The sequence below is a fragment of the Bison bison genome, unplaced genomic scaffold, assembly GCF_000754665.1.
Source record: "Bison bison bison isolate TAMUID 2011002044 unplaced genomic scaffold, Bison_UMD1.0 scf7180017864370, whole genome shotgun sequence".
Taxonomy (NCBI): domain Eukaryota; kingdom Metazoa; phylum Chordata; class Mammalia; order Artiodactyla; family Bovidae; genus Bison; species Bison bison.
Window position 1 is genome coordinate 2,557,113 of NW_011494942.1, and position 25,923 is coordinate 2,583,035.

A 25,923-nucleotide genomic window follows, 5' to 3' on the forward strand; every position below is an offset into this window, starting at 1 on the left:
GTCTAAGCCACTCTTCAAGAGCAAGGAGGGTTTCTCTACTGTAAAAGAGAAGAATTCTGCTCAGAAGGAACCAACAAAAACAATAACAAAGCACCTAATTGGGGCTCAATTTGCACATCCAAGTTAAAAATTCTGATATGCTGGGAAGATTGAGCATTGAGTGAGTACTTTTATGAGGTCTTAGTAGCCATCTGGAATAAAATGAACTTTGGAAATGATGGTGAGACCCTAGTGCATTGAGTTTATGGCACCCAACCAAGAAGAACATTTTCTTAGACTGTGATCTGATTTCAGAGAAAATATGTTAAGTTTTGAAAGCAGGAAGGAATTTTTTTTTCTTATTTATTTTTTGCAGGGAGTAGGGCATGTTCCAATTTTTTTGACTATGATTTATGGACCAGAGTAAGAAAATAATGCACCTCACCCTACTCTTCCCCAACTCCTCATCCCCAGCCCTGTTCCAAGATAAGGAAGTACCTTAGCAAGGGTATCAGGGGTCAGCATTTGAGACTGTGAGTATGAATAGTTTTCCTTGGCAGACAAGTGTAAGATTAATGGACCAGGGTGGTCCCAGGATGATTGGATAGGCTGCCTTGGAGAATGCACATCACTTGGAATCCTGCCATAGGGAGGGAGGACCTGAGGGGAGAGGCACCAGCTATTTTTTCAAGTGAGGGCTTAGAGTCCAACATCATTTTAATTTCCATTGCTGTTCTTAACTGTGTTCCTTAATAGTTCCCCTCCAGCTTGCTAAGGCATGAATAAAATGAGGCCCAAGAGCTGAAACAATGCAAAATAAATAAAAGCTATAAAATAAGAATAAACAACATGCTATAGAAGCTATTATCTTGCCAGCATTTTCAATTTCTCTCTCCTAATGTCCCCCTAAAACTCTTATAGTGGTTTCCTATAAGAAAACTAACTTTCCAAAAGCATATTTATTCCCAGCTAGATTAGAACTGATTTTCACATTTGTTTTGATTTCACAGTTATGATCAGGAGTTAGAAACTTCCCTTCAGCCTTAGACTTCTTCCATCAATGGTGCAAATAATCTATCTCTCCTTCTGCTCATTGCCAACTTAAAAAAAAAAAAAAGACTGCTTCTATTTCTTCACTATCTACTTTTTCCTTAACCTCTTACAGTCTGAGTTCTTGGGACCACTGCTCTTACAGAGCTGCCTCCTTTTTTCAGATCCTTGTACTTTCTCAGATCTCTCATATTTTTTAAATAATCGCTACTGTTATTCACAATATGTGCCATACAGAAATGCTCCTATTTGGGGGAACACCCCCTTCTTTGTGCTTCTGGGTTGATATATACTGCTTTAGATTGTCAAAATAACCCTTTGTTATCCTCTCTCATTACACAAAAAAGTCACATGCAAAGAGGCTGCCCAGTTCATCAGCAGTGCTGGACTTAAGGCTGGAGTGAAGATTTGTCTAACTCCAGATCCTTGACTCCCTCCACGCTTCCACTGTGCCCAGACAGGAATGTTGTGTATGTGATTCACAACAATATCACTGCAACCTTGGAAGTTGGCTTGGCCAGGTCAAAATTACAAAGAGAAAAAATTTGTATCTGATGGAACAGATGGTGAACTTTGCTGGTTCTCCCTGGGAGGAAGGGCTCTCTGCCCATCTGGTTTGGAAGCCTCCAAAGGCCCTGCCCTGGACAGAACACTGCAGGAGGGATTTTTCTAGTCTGTCTGGGGAAAAGGTCCTGTTGGATTGCTCCTCAGGTCTTTACAGGGGCCTATCGAAAATTCCCTAAGACTTGGTTCTTAACGAGCGAAGCCAGATGGAGGGGCCTGCCTTGGAGAGGGTCTTGGCTCTGCTCTAAGGCTTGATCTGGGTCTTTGTTCTAGCTGCCCCAGATAGGAACAGTCCTCTGGCTGTGTCGCAGTCCCTTAAACATTTGACTGATGTGTCAGCAGGCTTTGTCTCTGACCTGCTGCAGCAGCCAGAGAGTCTACTTCCAAATGATTTACCTCTTCCTCCCCAGCCATATGGAGAAGGCAATGGCAAGCCACTCCAGTACTCTTGCCTAGAAAATCCCATGGATGGGGGAGCCGGGTGGGCTGCAGTCCATGGGGTCGCTACAAGTCGGACGCGACTGAGTAACTTCACTTTCACTTTTCACTTTCATGCAATGGAGAAGGAAATGGCAACCCACTCCAGTGTTCTTGGCTGGAGAATCCCAGGGACGGCAGAGCCTGGTGGGCTGCTGTCTATGGGGTCGCACAGAGTCGGACACGACTGAAGTGACTTAGCAGCAGCAGCAGCCCCAGCCATAAGGCCCCCTCAGAAGCTGTCCCCTCCAAAGCTGCCCCTTCCTGAGACCTTACCTGTTACTAGGTCCTGCCCTAGATTCTGGGTTACATCCCTCTCCTTCTAACTTCTCTTCCCTGTCTTGTCTCCCTGTTCTTATTTCTTAACATGGATACTTCTCAAGGTTCCATTCTCTTTCTCTCTCCATCCTTACCCTCTCCAACAGGCATGTATGTTCCCACATCTACAATACCCACTCTGCGTGAGCGGCTCCTGATCTTTCTCTTTAGTACCCGCCCTGCTTTCCACAACAGTGGAGGAACCTCTCTGCGGATTTTTCAGGAAGAATATAGCTTTTCTCCTTTGCTGCCCAGCAGCCAGAGCATACCTGGAACACAGCTCAGTGTTCAGCACGTGTTTTGTGAGTAAAAAAATGAATGAGTCGCCTACTGTATCCTCTAATTACCTTTCCCAATGAGCATATCCATTTCCAAAGTGTCAATACCATCTCCATGTCAATTGGTTGAACAAACGAATGAGTTTAAAACAAAACTTTTTTTTCCACCTTTATCCAATACTCCCCCTGCTTGCTGTGCCCTTAAATGAGTTTTAGATTCAGAGTGAATGAGTTTGAAACTGTGATCAATATATTAATAAGTGAAGTCTCAGGCAAATCACTTAGCTTTCCTGAGCCATCTCCTTAGGAAACAAACAAACAAACAAATATCGCAGAGAATAATGATCACTCTACTTGTATATTATGAAAATTAAATAGTACCTGTAAAATATCTCAGTGCCAGTCATATTCATGCTTATCAGCTTTAATCTCTTAACTTTCCCAAAAGTACATGAAGTATCTCACTTAAACCTCACAGATATCACATGAGATAAATACTTTTATCTCTATTTTATGAATGAGGTGATGAGAAAACAGAGGGACAGAATGTGACTTACTTGCACAGTCAGACCAAAGCCAAGTCCCCAACGCCCATAAAATAACCATCTTACTCTTAGATTATAAGCTAAGAGGCAGGATTCAGACCTTATAAAAAATGATAAATCAAATGGCTCCAAATAAAATGAGCCTTTAGAAAGTGATCATTAAATACTGAAGAAATAAATATATTTACTTTTGGAAATCTGACTTCTCAGTTTGATGGTAAGTTATTTCAGGGAAAAGCTTGTGAATGCTCCCACAATACTAAGTGAAATATACATATATATATATATATATATATGCACCCTTGACTTAAAAATTATGGTCTAATAAAGAAAACATACTTGGTGATACTTTTCCAAAAAACATGAGGGAGTGGATGCTGCACAAAATAAGAATTTTAAGATAAGGAGAAATGAGAAAGAAAAGTGTTTCTGAGCAAACATGCTCCAGTGAAAGTTGTATGAGTCAACATCCTAGAAACCAAGTTATAATTTCTTCATCAGAAGAGGGAATATATGATTGAGAAATCTGTTCTGCTAATTGGGGTTGAAGCAGTTGCACTTGATGAAAAGGAAATCATCAGAAACGGTTTGATGTTTTCTATAAGAAGCTAGAAAGTGCATTATAATTCTAGTTGTGGATAGAAATTTAATGCATTTTAAACAGGGTGGAAAGGGTGAATAATTGTTTTGTCAGTTGGTGGAGTGGATTTTAGTCATCTCAATAACTATAAACCTAATTGAAGGGGAGCAGGAAGGCATATCAGAAATTGGGGAATGTAAAATCAAATGGAGGAAAGCAGATTGACTGCTTACATGAGAAATTAATATGGTAAATTGCTTAGACAGAGTTTTTGATTAAATGAGGAACAGAAATAATAATTAGAAGAGAGGTACCTGACTCAAAAACAAGAAGAAAGAACTGCTCAAATACAGCAGGTTGTTGAAAAGCTTAAAAAAAAAAAGATCCTGAAGCGAACAATTTGTTTTATGAAAATGATAAGAACACACAAAATATAATTGCTTAATTAGAATTATATTACTTAATTAGAGTCACATCCTTGCAGTGATAGATATGGTATAACTGAAAAGTGTGGTTATGATTGGAGACCAAAAATAAGTGGGGAAATAAAATTTCTAAGTGGAAATACAAAGATTTGCTCTCTGTGACAAGGGACAGTAATAAAGGTGAAAGACATGTTTTATGGGCCCTGCAAACGCTCACAACTCTACTTAGAAGTAAAGTTTCTAGAGGAATAGCTGAACTGTGGCCTTTCTCCAACAGCTCTTTTTTCTACTAGATGATGAGAGACTAGAAACTCAAGATTAATTTGAAAGACACTTGTAGAATCGTGTGATCATTAAACTTCTGGCAAGAATAAGAATAGAGGAAAATGACATGAAAGACTGTGACATTTAAAAAACTGACAATGGGAAAATGCCTTTTCAGATTCTAAGTTTACCTAAATGAAAATTAGGTGAAAAAAATATTGAGTGATGTGGTTGCTTATATAGACAAATGGCACCCCACTCCAGTACTCTTGCCTGGAAAATCCCATGGACGGAGGAGCCTGGTGGGCTACAGTCCATGGGGTCGCAAAGAGTCAGACACGACCGAGTGACTTCACTTTCCCTTTTCACTTTCATGTATTGGAAAAGGAAATGGCAACCCACTCCAGTGTTCTTGCCTGGAGAATCCCAGGGATGGGGGAGCCCGGTGAGCTGCCGTCTATGGGGTCACACAGAGTCGGACACGACTGAAGCGACTTAGCAGAAGCAGCAGCATTGTTTCATTAAACTGAAGATTTTATTGGGTACATCAAGGATACCCAACTTATTAGAGACATCTTTGCAAATAACAAGGATAACAACAGGGAGAGTCACTTAATTGAAGTATACCTTAGTTTCCTTACTTGTGTAATTAAGCATTCTTGCTTGTTTGTTTTTCTAATCACTATGATATACACTGCTATCTTTTCTTCTGATGTTAACATTTGATGTTCATAGAATAATACAACTACCTAATAAAGAAATTATAGGTAAACCAGAGTGTTGCAAGGATCAAATATGCTTAGGCATTTGATAATTAAACTCTTGGATCTGTCCTTCAAATAGTGTAATAATTAGGTTTGAAATACATGCTAGACACATGGGTTTTAGGATGCTACTGGAACAACAGAAATTCTGATGAATGGGGTTAGACATAGTACTGTGTCAAAGGCTTGAGTTAACTCAAGTGATTATGAGATTAACTCTCGGAAATCATGCCCTTGACTTCTGCAATGCAATTCTAAGAAAGTCAGTTGTTCAAAAAGGTCCAAAATGATCATCTTGGAAAGTGCTTAAGAAATAGGAAGAGTAGAGGGAAGAGCCTAAGATTTCAAATTAAGCCACATATTTAAAAAAGAAATCATAATTTTATTGTGCATTAACACCTGTCTTAAGTAGACTTTCAAAAGTTTATATAGTTTTGACCTGGAGGATTTAAAAACCACTTCAATTTAGTTAAAAGTCTGCCAGGTCTGCCATGCACATTATAGATTAGAGTGTATTTAAATACCATGAAAATGTACTGTTATGTAAGAAAGGCTTAGCTCCTTCTGTGCTCTGAGGCAACTCTTTCTCATTGGTTAGTCAGACACAAACCAGGTGTTATCAAACAGAACTATGACATCTTTGATATCTGCAATGCTCACTGGTTCCACAAAGTTAGGGAAGGAATCAAATATAACATGGAAGCTTGTGGAAAGAGCTATAATGTGAAAGAGTCTGGGATAAGAATCATAAGACCTATTTCTTTACTGAGCTCTACTACCAATGGTTAATAGTGAGGCTAAAACATGCCTCTTATATTCTCCCTTCACTGTGAATAGGAGGCTGTGCTTTGTTGTGCTTAGTTGCTCAGTTGTGTCCGACTCTTTGCGACCCCATGGACTGTAGCCCGCCAGGCTCCTTTGCCCATGGGGAATCTCCAGCTAAGAATACTGGAGTGGGTTGCCATGCCCTCCTCCAGGGGATCTTCCCAACCTGGGGACTGAACCCAGGTCTCCCGCATTGTAGGCAGATTCCTTACTATATGAGTCACCAGGGAAGCCCTTGAATAGGATAAAATGATACAATCTTTGCTTTTTCTTTAAAACTGTATAGTCAGATGGAAAAGGCTGGGAATCTGAATGGCTGCAGTTTAATGGATTCCAATGTATTTCATACAGATTTGGGAAATCCGTCAACTAGGTAGCCCAGAAAATACAGACTACCACATATGCACTACACTGGATATGGGATCTCAGGATCAAAACTAAAATAATAATAACAAATTCCAGGTTTATTTATGGGAGAGTGGGAGTAAATATCTCCCCCCCTACTTCTTTCTCAGACCAGGTTTGGCATCCTGGAAAATTCCACTGAAAGATAAAATCATGTCTGATAATTTTTTTCCCCTTTAAGCTCAATAGATACACCTATATTTATATTCTTATTATGTTTTTCTTGAAACATCTTGTCACCATTCAGAATTTTCTCCTTTCAATCATCTTTTACCTTCTTCTAGTTTCTCTTATTTTTGAATTTTGTATACATTATTTTTCCCATTAAGAGGATAATCAAAAATGTTTTCTTTCCCTCTCTCAGTCTCTTTCTCTTCCTTTCCTTTCCTCATTTCCTTCCCTCCTAATAAAAGAATTTGGGGGTTCAGGTACACTTACTATTCTTAATAGAATGAAAGGGTGCATGGATTCTGGCAAAGAAGAAAGCAGACCATAATAACCCAAAGCAGAAGAGAGCATTTTCTGAACTCGTCCATCTCTTCTACTGGCACTTGCACATCCTCCCACACTTACTCACTGCTTAGCACGTGTGATCATAGTACCAACTGCAGAGATAGCTCCTCTTTGATTTCTCTTCTTTAATGCATTTCAGCCCTAGGACCAGGAGGGATGGATTGGTATGAGTATTATTCCTTCAAAGAACAGGAAATATAGTTTGCCTCTCTCTAGTATCTGCCTGCTCCACGTTAAAAAATTCCAGGATAAAACTTTCCTTGAAGCTGATCCCTAATAATATCATTCTTAAAAGCAATTCTCTGGCAGAGATCTCTTACCTGTTCACAAGCATCATCCCCCTCCTAGACTCAAACTGTCATTTAAAAATAACTACAGGGCAATGGCATGCAGAGCCCATCGACCTACCTTTACTAGAACACAAGGAGGTATATAGCAGTGGAAGTACATCCAGTGTTTTGAATTTTTTAAAACACAGAGTGTTTTGATCATTTGCCCTATGACTGGACTGTGGGACCAGCTACGGGTTTACAGTGATGAAGCCTGTTTGATTGAAAACCGTAAAACTTAATGAGAATGCTGGCTTCTCAGCATCAAAGCAGGTGGCTGCCTCAGAAAGGCTTCAAGGGCTTGGGCAGAGAAAGAGTCTTAAATTTGTGCTGCTTTTGATCATCTGATTCTGGAGGCTTTGCCAAACTTTCCTTAAGGGAAAGGTGGGAAGAGAGAACAAATAATAACTAAGCAGGCAGATAGGAATCTTTTTCAATCCACATTTTGTCTTAGATTTAGGAGTATTGTGTTTGCTGTTTTGTTCTGTTTGGTTTTGATCAGGGAGGAGGTAGTGGAAGAAAAATCTTATATTTTCTTATCTTTTGAAGATAATGAAGGTCACTCTGAGTGATCTGTTAGAACCCTTTTGGCTAGAGGACTTTTGAGAATAGGACTTTCAGATAGCTTTGTGAGAAAAATGCTTATCTGCGTTTGTTACCAAGGCCACAAGAAGGATTTTACCTCAGAACTTAAACCTTATTGTAAAGGGACCTCAAAGTATACAAAGTTTAATCCCCTCATTTCAGTTCAGTTCAGTTCAGTTGCTCAGTCCTGGCTGACTCTTTGCAACCCTATGGACTGCAGCATTCTAGGCCTCCCTGTTCATCACTAACTCCTGGAATTTACTCAAACTCATGTCCATTGAGTCAGTGATGCCATCCAACCATCTCATCCTCTGTCGTCCCCTTCTCCTGCCTTCAATCTTTTCCAGCATCAGGGTCTTTTCCAATGAGTCAGTTCTTTACATCAGGTGGCCAAAGTATTGGAGTTTCAGCTTCAGCATCAGTCCTTCCAATGAACAGCCAGGACTAATTTCCTTTAGGATGGACTGGTTGGATCTCCTTGCAGTCCAAGGGACTCTCAAGAGTCTTCTCCAACACAACAGTTCAAAACCATGAATTCTTTGGTGCTCAGCTTTCTTTATAGTCCAACTCTAACATCTGTACATGATTAGACTAGACAGACCTTTGTTGGCAAAGTAATGTCTTTTATTTTTAACAAACTGTCTAGGTTGGTCATAACTTTTCTTTCAAGGAGCAAGCATCTTTTAATTTCATGGCTGCAGTCACCATTTGTAGTGATTTTGGAGCCCCCAAAATAAAATCTCTCACCGTTTCCATTGTTTCCCCCTCTATTTGCCATGAAGTGATGGGATCAGATGCCATGATCTTAGTTTTCTGAATGTTGTTTAAGCCAACTTTTTCACTCTCCTCTTTCACTTTCATCAAGAGGCTCTTTAGTTGTTCTTCACTTTCAGCCATAGGGTGGTGTCATCTGCGTATCTGAGATATTATTGATATTATTGATATTTCTCCCAGCAATCTTGATTCCAGCTTGTGCTTCATCCAGTCTGGCATTTTGCATAATGTACTCCGTATATAAGTTAAATAAGCAGGGTGACAATATACTGCCTTGACGTACTCCTTTACCAATTTGGAACCAGTCTGTTGTTCTATGTCCAGTTCTAACTGTTGCTTCCTGACCTGCATACAGATTTCTCAGGAGGCAGGTCAGGTAGTCTGATATTCCCATCTCTTTAAGATGTTCCACAGTTTGTTGTGATCCACACAAAGGCTTTGGCATAGTCAATAGAGAAGTAGATGTTTTTCTGGAACTCTTGCTTTTCTGGTGATCCAACAGATGTTGGCAATTTGATTTCAGGTTCCTCTGGGTTTTCTAAATCCTGCTTGAACATCTGGAAGTTCATGGTTCACGTAATGTTGAAGCCTGTCTTGGAGAATTTTGAGCATTAATTTGCTAGTGTGTGAGACGAGTGCAATCCCCTCTCTTAACAGATGAAAACCCTGGTGCTCAGAGAGGCTGAATGGCAATCCACTCCAGCACTCTTGCCTGGAAAATCCCATGGATGGAGATGCCTGACAGGTTACAGTCCATGGGGTCGCAAAGAGTCGGACACGACTGAGCGACTTCACTTTCACTTTCAGAGAGGTTAAGTGAATTGCATTGGGTTACACTTCCCATGTCTTGGCCAGCTTTCAGACCTGTGTTGTCCAAAGGATCAAAAAGTGCATCTGGAAAGCTGGTTTTCTTACTTCTTCATGCTTCCCATGGCTCTAGTTCTCTACTCCTTTGAGCCCTGATCTGAAGAAAAATAGCTGGTTTGATAGCTTTGTTTGTATAGAAATATATAGATGTGTCTTGTGTTGGTATTTTTTTACTTTCGTCTCCCAAACTCATCAAGTCACCCTGATTCTACCTTCAAGGGCCCTCTGGATTGTTTGCTCCTCTCTGTTCTTCTCTTGCTTAAGACTGATCTTGAACATCTCTCTCGATCTGTTTCAGTTTTCTCTTTGTTTTCAACTGGAGCCTTAGCGTCTTTTCATCCTTTGTATTAAATCCTGGCCCAACCACAGACTTTTCAAGAAGTATCCATAGCACTCTATAACACATAGCAGTCTTTGTTAAAGTCCTTGCATCAGCTTTGATTTATATCATTGAGTGTTCTGCCTATGTTTTCCTCTAACAGTTTTATAGTTTCTGGTCTTACATTTAGGTCTTTAATCCATTTTGAGTTTATCTTTGTGTATGGTATTAGGAAGTATTCTAATATTCTTTTACATGCAGTTGTCCAGTTTTTCCCCCAAACAGCAAAATTCTATAAAGCAATTATCCTTCAATAAAAATAAATTAATTTTTAAAAAAAGTCCTTGCATCAGGTGCATCTTTATTACCTTAAATGTTTGTTAAATGAATGAAAAGTTGTGGGGACCAGGATCTGCAGCATAGTAAATTTTCAGGTGATTCTTAATACACAAAAGTCGCAACCACTGGAGCAGTCATATCCTGTCATGATTTTATCCATTTTCAGCATTATTTCCTCTAATTTATATCCAGCACCAGTGTTCCATGTATCCTTTCCTGAGTCACACTGATGGACCCTAGACATTCCCTACATGTTTGTGTATTCTTTTACAACCATGCCATTTCTCCAAATTCTCTATCTCAAACTTTGTATCTCACATCCTACTCACTTGCAGATATATTCTTTTTCTTTGAAAGCTAAGTGCAAATAGTATCTCCCTGGGAAAGTCTCTTTTTCTGACATTTCTTGATGCCCCTCTCTACATCATGTTGCCATAGAATGCAGTAGAAACCTTTGTTGTAGAAATGATCTCACTTGAGTGTAATTATAATGAATCAACTAAAGGGTTATAGAGCACCAACTATGCCACAGGCTATAGCACTAAGAAAGTCATAACCCTTGCCAACAAACGAGCAGAACAGTCGTCCCCTAATGGCAACCCATTCCAGTGTTCTTGCCTGGAGAATCCCAGGGACGGGGGAGCCTGGTGGGCTGCCGTCTATGGGGTCGCACAGAGTCGGACATGACTGAAGCGACTTAGCAGCAGCAGCAGCTTTTCTCAACTAGAAAAGTCATCTGAACCACAGAACATAGAAAATTAGCTGAGTAACTGTTTTCTCAATTCTCCCAATGATGATCCATAACTAGCACTATTACATAACAATGGATGTCTCATAGCATTAGGGCTTAACATTCTTGAGAAACCCTAGATGATGGAACACCAATACAATTATAGTAGCAATACTACGATAGAGATGAGCTCAGGATGAGGCAGAAAAGCAGAATAAGGTGACCTAACTACTTAAGTGTTTCTTTCAACTGTACCACATCTTATTCTCTTTCTCTCTTTTTTTTTTATCTTCACTTGGCATCTTGCACAGGCTCATTTCATGGAGGTCACTTGATACATTTTGTTGCTGTTATCAAATTATAGCACTGAAATTCATTTTTATGGTTGTGTGTCTTCAGAATCTAGACAAGGTGATGCAAATCATTCATATTTGTAAACCCAGCATCTACTCAGTGCTAGAGACACAGCTGGTTCTCACTGAGGGCTTGGTGAATAAATACAGACATTTTAAAGGATTGTTACTCAATTATCATACGTATAACTACAATATTTAAAGCAAAACAAGCACGAATGTAAAAATATTTCCTATTACTTAAACTTCACTTCTGGATATTCCACTTCAAATTTAATTATTAATACTCCCTGTGTTATGTGTATTTTCAAGAGAGAAAGAAGGAATTGTATTAAAAGTGCAAGTAAAGTTCTATGAAGTGAAAAAAGGCTGCATTTCCTTGAATGGGGGATGAAACTAAGTGGAAGTATTTTCAGTGTTATTACAATCTAATAAAGCCAGAGAGATTTAGTTTTAATGCATTTTCAAGAAAAATTAGCCTCTAATTACACACTGAGTTTAGAGGAAGATAGTAGGGGAGGATTTAAAGTGCCATAAAATTCTGGTCTCCTTAAGAAATTTTGAGGAGGTCTGTGATACTTTCTTTTCTGACCGCAGAGTATGCAGCCAGCTCACTTCAAAGTTATTTTTTCTATAAGCATTGCATAAGCACACACTTCACACTCTTCTTGGGATTAATGGTTTTCCCATTAATGTCACTTAAAGCCATCTCTGTTCACTTAATCACCAAGAAAATTTTGGGCTGAGTGTCCTTCAGTTTAGAGTGGTGTCATACTCCTTACTTTCCTTTAGTAGGGTCAGTAGGGTTGCTCAATCATGTGTGACTCTTCATGACCCCATGGACTGCATCACGCCAGGCTTCTCTGTCTATCACCAACTCCAGAAGCTCACTCAGACTCATGTCCATCGAGTTGGTGATGCCATCCAACCATCTCATCCTCTGTCATCCCCCCTCCTCCTGCCTTTCCCCTCATCAGGGTCTTTTCCAATGAGTCAGTTCTTCACATTAGGTGGCCAAAGATTTGGAGCTTCTGCTTCAGCATCAGTCCTTCCAATGAGTATTCAGAACTGATTTCCTTTAGGACTGATTGGTTGATCTCCTTGCAGTCCAAGGGACTCTTTAGAGTGTTCTCCAACACCACAGCTCAAAAGCACTAATTCTTTGGCACTCAGCTTTTTTATGGTCCAACTCTCACTTCCATACATGACTACTGGAAAAATCATAGGTTTGACTAGACAGAGCTTTGTCAGCAAAGTAATGTTTCTGCTTTTTAATATGTTGTCTAGGTTGGTCATAGCTTTTCTTTCAAGGAGCAAGTGTCTTTTAATTTCATGGCTGCAGTCACTGTGCCCATTTATTTTGGAGCCCAAGAAAATAAAGTCTGTCACTGCTTCCATTATTTCCCCATCTATTTGCCACTAAGTGATGGGACCAAAAGCCATGATCTTCATTTTTTGAATGTTGACTTTTAAGCCAGCTTTTTCACTCTCCTCTATCACCCTCATCAAGAGGCTCTTTAGTTCCTCTTTGCTTTCTGCCATAAGGGTGGTGTCATCTGCATATCTGAGGTTATTGATATTTCTTCCGGCAATCTTGATTCCAGCTTGTGCTTCATCCAGCCCAGCATTTCGCATGATGTACACTATATATATAAGTTAAATAAGCAGGGTGTCAATATACTGCCTTGATGTACTACTTTTCCAATTTGGAACCAGTCCACCATTCCACATCTGGTTCTAAATGTTGCTTCTTGAACTGCATATAGGTTTCTTAGGAGGCAGGTAAGGGGGTCTGGTATTCCCATCTCTTGAAGAATTTTCCACAGTTTATTGTGATCCACACAGTCAAAGGCTTTGGCATAGTCAATGAAGAAGAAGTAGATGTTCTTCTGGAATTCTCTGTTTTTTTTTCTATGATCCAACCGATGTTGGCAATTTGATTTCTGGTTCCTCTGGGTTTTCTAAATCCAACTTGAACATCTGGAAGTTCTCGGTTCATGTACTGCTGAAGCTTAGCTTGGAGAATTTTGAGCATTACTTTGCTAGCATGTGAGATAAATGCAATGGTGTGGTAGTTTGAACATACCTTCCTCTAGGGGGCTCTTACTCAAATTCATATTGCAAAAGCAGTATTTCCCTAAATGGTTCCTTAATGCCTCAAATCCCCCAACTGTTTAATTTATACCCAAGGAAGAGTTTATTTCCTTTAGGGCATAATCCATTATGTTACAAAGTTGTTACAATGTAAATAAATACATAGAAATCTGTTTAAGTTAGCAAATTGTAGTAAAGTAAAAATAACCCTGAATAAACCATGGCCTAAAAAAATGTGAAAAGTGTACATGGAAAATTCAGCATAAAAATATTACCATGCAAAAATAATAATTAACCCAAGTAGACCTGCACATAGTGATTTTCAGCACTTTTGGAAAGGAACAAATTTTGCTATGAAAGCAGTACTCAAAATCAAATAAAGGTTAGGAGACCTAGTTTAAAATTGTTATTAAAACACACAGGTATTTTACTTTAATGGTCATGGGCGTAGTTCCAACTATTTCAAAAGCAAAAGCTTATTGCTTGGATAGTAAATACAACTGATCCCAAGGCTATATTTGCCACTAAATTTAGAATGTTGGGAGGTTAGCCCTGAAGGGATCCTGGTGGTTTATCTGCCCTTGGTGTAATCTGACACAAAGATCCTGATGTCCATCTCCTGCAAAAGGCTGAGCCCAAGCAGGAAGTATAGGAGAAGTGAGCCTAGGAGTGTTTTCCTAGGGTCTTGTCATTCTGAGATGCTGAGGCTCTGGGTGTAAGCCTCAGGGTCATTTCTAAGCTACTTAATTGTATACTGTTTTATATTTAATATGTTTAAAATGCAGATCATAGTTGCAATTGAGGTTCATTCTAGCCATGTTTAATGCCAATCAGAGCATAATTGTGCATCATGCAGTCAATGATGGGAGTTCCCAGGGGGAGCTAATGGTAAAGAACCTCCCTGCCAGACATGGATTCGATCCCTGGGTCGGGAAGATCCCCTGGCACGGTAACTCACTCTGGTATTCTTGCCTAGAGAATCCCATGGATAAAGGAACCTGGCGGGCTACAGTTCATGGGATTGCACAGAGTCAGATATGACTGAAGAGACTTAGTGGGTGCACACAGTCAATGATGTCAATAAAATAAAGGGGCTGAGGTGCTCCAGACGAGTGATTTTCAAAGTTTAATTTGCATATGAAATCACCCGGGTATCTTACTAAAATGTAGATTTTGATTTATAGATCTGGGGAGGAGCCTGAGCTTTTTCATCTAACAAGCTCCTAGGTGATATTGATGCTGCTTGTTCACAGGCCATACCTTGAAGTGTAAATCCTTAAATGGGCTAAGAATTGCTGCTGGGTTTATTTCCTAGCTGCAATGCCATTGTTTAGAAATTGTTCTATATAAATTCTATGTAATTTTATATAAATATTTTGATTAATCCAGGATAAATCAAAAAATTATTAAACAATAGCTGAAGGTAATGTTCATGAAGGATGGATGGCAATCTTAGAGAAGAAAATGTTAACAAAAAGGTCAATTTACTCTTGCAAGCAAACACTGAAGTCTTACATATGAGACTGTTTTGTCTACAGATGGTGAGTGTAGGCAAGGAATACAGTGATTGTGTTTGAAAAATACTGTAATGTGAAATCTGATGATAATGATAAAATCCTTAAAAAGTAAAAAACACAACTGCATTTAAACCATAAAATTGGACTATCTCCAGTTATGAAAAATATACCAATTTTTTTCTAAAAAATGATGAGTTTCTCAGTCATCTTTACTAATTTCTGCTGCTGCTGCTGGCTATTATAATTTAGGAGAACAAAAGAGGAAAACACATTGGCTAGAGTCAATAAACAGTGTTTCTCCTGAATTCTTTTACAGATGAGTATTGTGGCCTTGATGATGTTATAAATAATTTGTGGCATTGAAGTCAATTTCCTCACAGAGCTGTTGGGAGAGTTAAATGAAATAATTTTTAAAATGAGATAATATGTGCAAAATCTCATATACGTGTCTGAAACCCAGACAATTCTCATATTTTACAGGGCCCAGTGCAAAAATAAAAATGAAGGGTCCCTTGTTCAAAGTTACTAAGAATTTCAAATGGCAAGAGGAAGATATTAAACCAAGTGCAGGGTCCTTCTGTATGTGGGGGCCCTGTGTGACTACATAGGTCACATGTCCACAAAATATATATGTATTGGTCCATTCCTATCTGCAATATAATCATAGTTAACACTCATCATTTATTGAAATAGTCCAGTATAATGGGTACTATGCTGAGTCCTTCAATTACATACATTCACTTAATCCTTTAGAGTAAAGGAAAAAGGAAGCCAAAAATATTAAATTACTATTCTCAGGTTACACAACTACCAAGTCTAGGGAGCCAGGGCTTGAACCCAGGTCTGTCTGATTCTAATGTAATTTGTCATAACTAATTTAATGGAATAACAATCTATAACTGGTTACTATCATCCCACTTGACTCAAATTTAGAAACTTAGTTTCAGAAAAATATAAATGTTTGATGGACAATTCATTCATCATGATTTTGATTGGATAACCTATGTCAACCTAATTATCATATCCTGGCACTTCACACAGACCCAGATACCTAGTAGATAGTCATATCATGTATATAGAACTAAACTGAACACTCAGAATCACCAATTTGTCTGTGTGCAGAATACTCAACAAAGATAAAAAAAATCTCATTTTCCTATTATTTAAAAATCACATGCTTCAAATGATAACAAAATTATTTTCACTTTAAAGTAATTAGTTTTAAATGTGTTTCAATAGTGATGAATCTCCTGGAAAAAAAAAAAAAAAGACCAATTACCATGTACAGGAATAATTTTCTTCCAAACATAGCACTTGATCCAAAGAACTAAGTGAAGAGTAAATCATCTCATAATAAAAATTAAGATGAAGACTAAAATATTCCCTTTGTTTTGGATGGATATTAGATTTTTAAAATATGGTTCATACTTAGCAAAGTACAAGCTTGCATTTCTATGGAGCTTTTCTTTTCTAATGTGTTTTTTAATCCTTCATATCATTTTATCTTTTCTATTCTTTTCTAATTCTGAGAGCAGAGCTAATTCATTGTGCTTTAATCTCATACAATATCATGCCCATTATAGAGTTGAGCAAAGAGAGACAGAGAGGATAACCCAGATTACTTTGTCACCTTCTCTTTGAAAGTATTACCAATCACCTCTGGCTGAATTAATAACAGCTTTCACTGTACTTTAGAGCAATTTCCACTGCCTCAACGAAGGTACCTGTAATGTAATTTTCTGTTTCTTTGTCAGGCTCTTCTTCCAGATTTCTAAGCATGTTGTCTTATTTATCGGTATGTTCCCGGTATCTACTACAGAGCCTAGCACACAGTAGGTATTGGCTAATGTTGATTCACTGAATGCACACATGCATAAGTGAACAGAACAATTTAAACAGGGTACTGCAGTAGGTGCTGAAATTAAGAGGAAATGTTTAGTTTTAGACATTATTCATTATTGCTTTCTGCTGGGCTAGAAAAATGTCATAGTCTATAAAATGCATCAATTCCTCTGAATTAAAATGTCATCGAACCTCCTACCCAACCATGTTTTGCTAGCTTGATATCTGAAAGCACTACAATGCATTATGCCAACTGCTGATATAGTTCCAGGCTATGGGGCATCTGCTGAAAATGATGGAAAATAAAAATTCTGTGGGTCCCCTGGAAGGGAGGTTACTGAATTCCAGACAAGGACTCACCAGATGCTTGGAGACTAAAGAGCTGAGTTCCACTTCCTCAGGGACCTGAGCAGATGGGACCCCCTGAATCCAATCTCAAAGAGGACTGTCTATGGCAAAATGCCTGGTTTCTGCCCCAATTGCTTATTTCCCTGTCCCCAAGGCTACAAGGCACAGAAGCAAATTTACTCTTGACAATCTATGAAGCCAATACTTTATAGAAATCTAGAAAGTACTTCCAAATGTATTTTTTGTGCATCCCTGTTCAAATGGTTGGCTACAGAGTTCAGAAATTGATGACAAGCATTATTGCCTTATTTACATCCACAGAGGAAAAAGAATATGCAGACTTACAGAGTAGAGAAGACTTTTACAGAGGTGACATCCTAATACCAGTTAAAACTGTGAGAGGAAAAGTCCCCCAGGAAGCTCACCTATAACTGAGCATTCAAGAAATAAATATCTCCTGCTCTTTCTCCTCCCACTTAGACATCTCCTTCTGCAACATCCTAGGAAGCTAGGCTGTGTTTTCTTTGGCCTCAAGATTGCTATAAAGTTCATTCCATTTAATTATACCTTAATGAAAAGACTGAGAATGAGGAAAGATAAGTGAAATTACATTATGTGTAAAGAAAGCAACATAGAGTAGCAAAGGAGAGGATTCTGTGGTCAGATTAGTTTAGGTCTTGGCCCTGCTACTTAGTAACTGTTTTTTCCTAGGTCAGTTACCGAACTTGGCTTGTCTCCATGTCCTCATTTGTCAAATACAAATGGTATTACTATACTTTTATCATGTTCGGAGAGTTACTTTTGAACATATAAAACAAGGGAAAAATGACAGTGCACTGCTCTAGGCAATTTAATAATAAAAGTAGCACCAAAGATAAAATGCTGTAAGTCTACATATATATATTTTTTTTCTCCCTGGCCACTATGTTTCAAGTACTGAATATCAAGTTGTTTCAGAGTTTCATCCTTTTATTGTTTAGGAATAAATTATTATGTTTGCTATGTTGCTGATGCCCTCAGTAAAATGGGGTAACTCAGTGGATGCTGTAGATATTACATGAAAAATAGAAAATACTTAGTATATTATTATTATTATTATTACTGTTCTGGAATATACCAACCCTCTTGCCCTTTTATAATAGCTCTTTTAATATCCCTGTGTATAATGCCTAGTATAACCCTACCCACAACTAGGGACCACAGAGTTTATATTACTGGAGTCGTTTGGATGAGCACATTCAGGCAATGTGCTCTAACTAGGAAAAGTACTCAACTTAGGGATGGAAAATCAAGGTCATGGTTCAACCTCACCACTCAGAGACATGTGTTCTGCTAAGATCTCAGAGTCCTCATTTGTATAATGAGGATATTATTATTATTACTATTACCTCACAGGAGTTCTTGAAATGACATCCTTAAATAGGAAAGGGGGTTGTCTGACTTAAAAGAAGCTGTTGGTCTGCTCTCTTAAACATGAAAGGAGGCAAGGGTAATTGACCTCTGTTTGCATTCTAGTGTTGACAATTTATTACAGCAGAAGACTTGAAACACATTTCATTAATTCCACGATCTGAAAGAAATTAGTCAGGGCTTATAATAAATCAGGTTAATGGTACATAAGGATTTGTCAAATTCTTTGACATTCTCACATACTCCATCTTGCTTTCTTGTTAAAGTTTAAAAAGCAAACTGCCATCCTCTGTATTTTAAATCAGATGGAGAAAATTTATTTTCTTTCTAGACTAGAAATTTAGCCCAATGCTGTAAGTCAATGTGCCTCCTCTGCAGCCAAGGCTAAATGAAGCTCTCTTACAAGTCACTAAACCACAACCCTGCCTCTAGGAATACAGCACCGAGACAGAGGGTGACTTCTGTTACAGGAATTCCTTTGTATTTTCATACAGTCTCTTATTTGGATGGCATTAGTAAAATATCTCCCAAAATAGTTACACTGAGGACATTCTGAAAAACATAATTAAAGTAGAATTTAGTATCCTTAGTTATATAATTATACCGTGAGTAAAAATACATGGATATGTATGGAAAATGGCTAGGAAGAAGTGAGATGGAAATGCAAAGACAGTTCTCTTGAAAAGAATGAATGAGGCATGCAGAAAGGTTAACATAACTACACTGTAAAAATACCCACTGATATATAGACTGTGACAGTGTAATGGGAGAGGAAAGGCAGAAACTATCTCAGGGATCAGGGACCCCAAGAAGGAAGAGTCTGGAGGAAATTGAAACCTGGGAGAACTATGTTTAATCATGACTTTGGATCTCCTATGAGGAAGTCCTCTCACATAAGAATCCTCCCTTTACCCAAGTTGCATGATGATCAACGAAGATCTCTTTACCCTCCAAAGTCTTCACTGATGTCAAATTTCTCCAACAGGTCAGACTTCTACTTCAAACTTGGAAAGATTACTTAAAATGAAAATAAGTATGCCATGGATTTTTGTTCTTACATGTAAATGATACGCACTCTACTCTCTGAGTCACGAGGAAATAAGAACAGGATACCACAGAACCCACATTTGATGAGGTGGTTGTATCATAGAAGATAAACTGAGAAGCCTTCACAATCTTCTAAAGTCCTGTTGCCCTCCCAGAAGGATAGGAGTTAAGAGGTATTTGCGTGAAGGAACCATTGCACCTTTTTTCCCAGTAATGATACTGGTACATTGTATGACCCACAGCAATGCCACTGCAAATGGCAGAGGGGACCATGCTGATCACACGCGGTATTAACTGTTTTTTTCACAGTGGATGAAAATGCTTGCATAAGAGGATATTTTCTGAACTTCATCCACCTCACAGCCTCTTCTAAATTTTTACTGTGAAAAGTTTCTCAGTGTAATTAAAGGCTGCACTGATCTAATTAGGTTGATGAAATTTTCAGTAGGGATTTGATTCCCCCTAGCATTTCAATTATTTATTTATTTTTTTAGAATCTTTCTTAGGCTTATCCCAAGCAACTGTCAGTGGTAGCATTCTACATTTTCTTACTCAGGCAATGTCTCCACTCACACAATGTATATTAAGACCTTCAGCAAGGACACATAGCTAAAAACAAACTTCAAATAAAGCATTCCAAGTCATTTTACTGAACACAATCCTTTCTCTCCTCGTTGACTTCATTTCCCTACTAACAAACTATGTTGAGTCATTTTCACTCTGCAGGAGGGAAATAGGTGTTTCAAAGCATTATGAAGGCACAAAGGGACTACGAAATGCATAATAGCAGAAGGAGATTCTGAGGCAAGATTAATAAGGGGCAGCATGAGCCTTCCTTGTAAGTTATTTATTGCAGAAGCCCTCATGGTGAAAACGCTGCAGTAGAAGCACATGTTAGTGCATTTTCCACCATCTTGGAATATTAAAACACAAGTGAACAAAAACCTCTAATGAGCACCTTAGGAATCAACGGTGAGACTTTTACACACACACACACACACACACACACAGAGCTTTCTTAGGAGTCTAAGGTGAATGGGCAGGACTATAGATGTCCTCAAATAGACTCCGTCTCACCTAGACACCATGATTTAACTTTCCACAGCATCTTCTGAATCTCTCTACTGTTAGAGTAATCACTCAAAAACTGGCTGCTGGAAAAACTAAATTTAATTTTAAATGATCTTTTTAAGCAACATATATTTCAGGTTTTAGTCAATAGCATAAAGAATGCAAAGAATATAAACAATGCTTCAGCCTAAGCATGATTAGTATTGCTTTGATAAAAATCAGATTTTTTTTAAAAGTGTATTTTCACAGATCTATCACCCTCCAGGAATTTCATAGATGTGGGCTGGTATATGGGTAATTTATTATTTATAATTCTTATTCTAACTCCTCAAATTTATATTCTTGAAAGTAGTTTTCAGTGACCTCAAACGTTTCTCCCAAGTCTTTTCGATTTATGATGAAAATACAAATATTTTTTTAAAACTACTTTGATCCTCTTATAAATTCTTGGCTATTCAAAGCTCCTTCTTGGTTTGAACAAAGCAATATATGTAGTTCAGGTTATATTTTGCCAAATTATGTTGAAATAATTTATTTTAAAATTTGTTAATCACTAAAAAACAAATTTCTTAATGAAATTGGCTGCTCTCCATGCAAACTGAGTCTCATTTCAAAAAAGCATTATCGAATGCCATATAGGTAAAGCCCTAACTTCTAGCTACTTCTAATAAACACTAGATTATGGGTTGTTGTAAAGTAATTTTTTTTTTAATTTAATTTTCCAGGAATAGAGATGTGAATTAGTGAGAGTGGTAGGCCATCTCTAGTTTTGTATCTTGAGATCTTGAGTGCCACTATTCATAACAAAACAGAACCAGTGATACAAGTAGTATGTTTTATTTGACAATATTCTGTATTCTAATCCTGTTACCCCTTCATTATTTTGAGGTCAATAACCTCTAGGTCTATTTCCCCATTTCAAGATAAGGAGGCTGGACTTGGAAAGTGACTTCCTGTTTCAACACTCCAAAATTTCTTCTATGATTTCAGACATGGTATTATTAGTGTCTCCTCCAGAACTGGTTATCCTAAGGGGGATCACATACTAGACTGAAAATAAAAATGTTATGAGCCATACAAAAATCATAATTAAGGTTTTACATAACATTCTACAGGGCAGAAAGCCCATGACAGAGTTAAGGAAGGCTCATATGGGCTTAAAAGAGATGGGGTGAGAATGAATGTGGGTGTTTCTCTCTTATCAGCAACTCTACAAAGCTCACCTATCTGAGATAAGGTGATGTAGCTCAAAGCCTATGATACTCTGTCACAATTTCATCTCAGTAGTAGGAAGAACAGAGCATTCTAAACAGATACTTAGACTTGGATGGAGACTAGGAACCATCTAAAATCTGACCAAGCAAAGTGTGCTATAAGCTGATCATGCCCATATCCTTCCATACTAGTGTGTCAGGAGGAAATAAAGTATAAGTGATTACACATTAATAAAACACTGGCAGGACTTGCTCCAAACACATATCTTGGTCTGTAGAGGAAGAGATGTAGGAAGTACCCTATCAGTAAGGCTGATATCTATCCTAGACCTACAGAAACAGTAACATGAGTGAATCCTCATTGTTTGGACTCAGTAGATGAAGTCGCACAGAAAACCACTTGACTCGGTTTTTGTGGTTAAAGACTAATTAAAAAGATAAGTGCAAAATTCATAAGCAACAAGGATATAGCACGGGGCATTATAGCCATTATTTTGTAATAACCGATAATGGAGAATGGGGCCTCCTAGGTTGCCCAGTGGTAAGGAATCCACTTGCCAAGCAGAAGACATGCAGGAGGCTCAGGTTCAATCCCTGGGTTGGGAAGATCCCCTGGAGAAAAAAAAAAAATGGCAACCCACTCCAGTATTCTTGCCTGGGAAATCCCATGGACAGAGAAGCCTGGTGGGCTACAGTCCATGGGGTCACAGAAGAGTTGATTCAGTGACTAAAATAACAATAATGGAGTATAATCTGCAAAAAAATACTGATCACTATGTTGTACTTGAAACTAATATAAAATTGTAGATCGACTATAATTAAGAAACGAGATGAGTTGTAAAGTGTATCAACTACTCATTAACACAAAGATATTAATGTGAGATATAGTTCAATTTGAAACTAATTTTAGATTAAGGCAATCCATTGAAGACTCATACACACAGGAAGTTGCCTGGCCCAAACTGAAATGTCAGAAGATGATGAGGCACAGTTGAATTTGGGTGATCACTGCAGAAATTCTCATGTTTTTACAGGATACCCGGAAGGGCTCTTTAGTTAGATTTCAGTTTCCTTTCTTTTTCCCAGTCATTAGCAAGACTAACTTACCACAGAGGCTGATGGTAGGTTGGAGAGATCACAGTAAAAATGATGGAATGATGTAGATGGTTAGGGTTATATTCTGCCCCCACCCCAACTCCCATCTCCAAAAGAAAGATCCAGGCATCATATTGTGAAATCTAAGTATGTTTTCACCATGCTTCTCCCTAGCCTGAAGTGCGTTCTCCATCTCCAGCATCAACAAATCATAATTATCCCTCAAGATGCTCACATCCTGACCTTCTCTGGGTCTTCCTTGTCTACTAGATCCCCATTCATTCACTCTCATTCATATTCAAATGGGTATAAGGGTACCACACAATTGAATATCTCATTCCTCACAGTCTATATTACATTTCTGAAAATTGTTTCTTTTTGTAACAAACTTGAGGGTTTACACAATCTTCTAACAAATATTTCTGTTAGGACACTGTGTATTATGGTGGCTAAGGGTACACAAAACTCTGAAATCAGACTGTCATGATTTACGCTTTAAAATTTGTTAGCCATGAGACCTTTGCTCAAGAAACTTACCTGTGCCAAACCTTAGGTTTCTTGCCCCCAAAATGCAGATAATTACTACTTATATTGTGGAGATCCTTATAAAGCTCTTAGGATTGCATCAGGTGCAAAATAAGAGCTCAGAAAATGCCTATTATTATAAAAATAGTAATAACTATTAAGATTTTATTATGCTCACAGAGCTTAGTGCAGTCTTAGGTCATGTTACATATTTGTAAAAATTAAAAGGTCTTTTCTGAGAGACAATCGATCCCTACCACCACAAAGCACAAATATTTCTTATATACACATTCACATATTAGGCAATACAATACCCAGTATACTTATACAAATGGAAAACAGGTCAGGATAATTTAAGCACTGATAGTTTTTCACTGATGCTTACCTGAAATGAGTTTGATTAGAATATTTTCTTTAAAATAAATGAAAGCACATCACTGCTTACCAGCAACATCTATGGCTAATCAATAATAAATTCAAAGTTATTAAATTTTATATTTTATAGGTCTGTACCATTAAACTACAGCCATGTAATGCAAAAGGAACTTCTGGTTCTAGCAGCCAAAAGAAATTGGGTTGTACCTGAATGAAAACAGGAAGCTTTTATGGAAAAATATTCATACAAGTCAAAACCCAAGGACATTCCTAATTTTTTTCTTCTCATACCCCAACAAGTTCTAATCCTATCAAAAGTTACAATCAACAATGACAGCTGAGAATGAGGGATGAAATTCTTGATATCTTTTAGCCTGAAAGCTTCACTCAGGCAAACATCAAGTTAACTCACAAATGAAACATCTTTACTTCCTTCAGAACATGGTAAAAATATAGAAACAAAGTTTATTTTATCATTCCGATTTATTTTGTGCTTGTTGAATTTGGTCTCTTTTAGCCATTTTTTTTCTTTTTTCCTGTAATGCTCAAATAAGTCACCACTGAATATATAACACCTAAGGCATTTGTAGAGATGAGCAAGGTGTTTGGCTTAACTCTAAATCCAATATTTCTTTATGTCTGACTTCCTTTTATAGAGAATATGACTGACTATGCAAATCTTAACTGTGGATTACTTATAGACTATAAAGATGAGGAACTTAATTCCTTGATAATGTTCTATGAGCTTCCCTCATCCCTCCAAACCTATAAAAACCACAGTGGAATATGCAATTCAAGGTTGTGCCCTTTGACACCACAAACATCAGGTCTTCAGCAAAGGTGCTTTGAGTCTGGATCTGAAATGATGAAATCATGAATTAGAAATGATTCTGGTGACAGTGATATTTACCTCTTTGAGACAACCCATAAAGTTGTTACTGACTGGTGACCCTGGAAGGTCTGCTGTGCTGGGACTGCCTCCAACATAGAAAAAGTCATCAGACCCCAGCATGGTATAATCTTCTTGCGTGTAGCCCGTTGTGGTAAGAATCCCATCCACTGATATTGTCACCTAGATAACAAAGCACAGGGAAAGGACACGCTATACTCAGACCTAGATACTGTAATCCTGGGATATGCCTGTGTTGTGTTTTGTTTTGTTTTTTCATTTTGCTTTTTGCTTTTTTTTTTTTGGTTTTTATTTTTAGACCTATGGCGGAACCCATTTTCATGTCTGTTTGAGGTTTATTCTTGGATTCTATTCAACTAGCCCTAAGAGGTCTAAACTAGTTAGAGAGTTAACTGGTTATTGAACTAGTGTCAGCATCATCCCTATGGCAACTCAAAAGTTATTTAGCAGACACAAAAATGGTGTTAGTAAAATGCTTCCTAGGTTAGTTTTGCTGGTGTACATATTAGTAAAGTTTAGTCGTCTGTTATTAACTAATCACACGTGCACCTTGTTAACAGAAAAGGCGCAAGCTCTTTCCAGCAATGTCACCGTTATTGCGCAGCAGTTGTCCAGCATGCAAGTGCCTGCGTCCATGCCAAAGGGGAGGGGGGCGCAAAACAACCAGTGGAAGCGGCACACGCTGAGGTGCACATGCAGGAGGGACAGGACAGTTCAGAAAGGAAAGGAAACCGGGAGAACCAAAGGAAAACACACAACTGCTCGATGAGGAGGGAAAGATGAGTGGGTGTGGCATCTCCAGCATTCCCAGATCAAGGGTGCATGCCATGCGTCATGAATGGTCTGAGGCTGGCTGAGCTTGCGGTCACTCGGGCCAGCCACCATTTTGTCTTATCCCGTGTTAAACCACAGCTGGATGCAAAACGTTCGAAACGTTAACGATGCCCCTACAGGTGAGTTGGAAAACAGAAGTTGACAGGAACAGGTAAAAAATAAGAAGGTCAACAACAGATGAAAAGAAGGAGGTCAAAGTAAGCAGAAGAGTACCAACCGCAGTTCCTCTTTTGTTAATGATGTCTACAGTTAAAAGAAAGAAAGAAAACACACGGCAAACCCAAAATAAGAAACAATTAGAATGATATCTACCGAACAATGTAGTTTGTTTACCATAGCGTGTCCAATGCCTGAGTGC

At 38.3% G+C, this 25,923-nt stretch overlaps 1 protein-coding gene across 14 annotated transcripts in view; it reads right to left on the reverse strand.

The window, feature by feature from the left end:
• The window catches only part of NRXN1 (neurexin 1), a 1,228,156-nt gene that overhangs the window by 729,599 nt on the left and 472,634 nt on the right, over positions 1-25,923 (reverse strand). For 9 of the 14 annotated variants that reach the window (XM_010855913.1, XM_010855904.1, XM_010855906.1 and 6 more), the window contains 2 exons: positions 25,878-25,922; positions 24,732-24,893 (listed from right to left, as the gene is read on the reverse strand). In XM_010855913.1, coding sequence (XP_010854215.1) covers positions 24,732-24,893; positions 25,878-25,922 — 207 coding nt within the window. The remainder of the gene's footprint in view (positions 1-24,731; positions 24,894-25,877; position 25,923) is intronic. The other 5 variants (XM_010855911.1, XM_010855908.1, XM_010855907.1 and 2 more) reach the window with 2 other exon arrangements.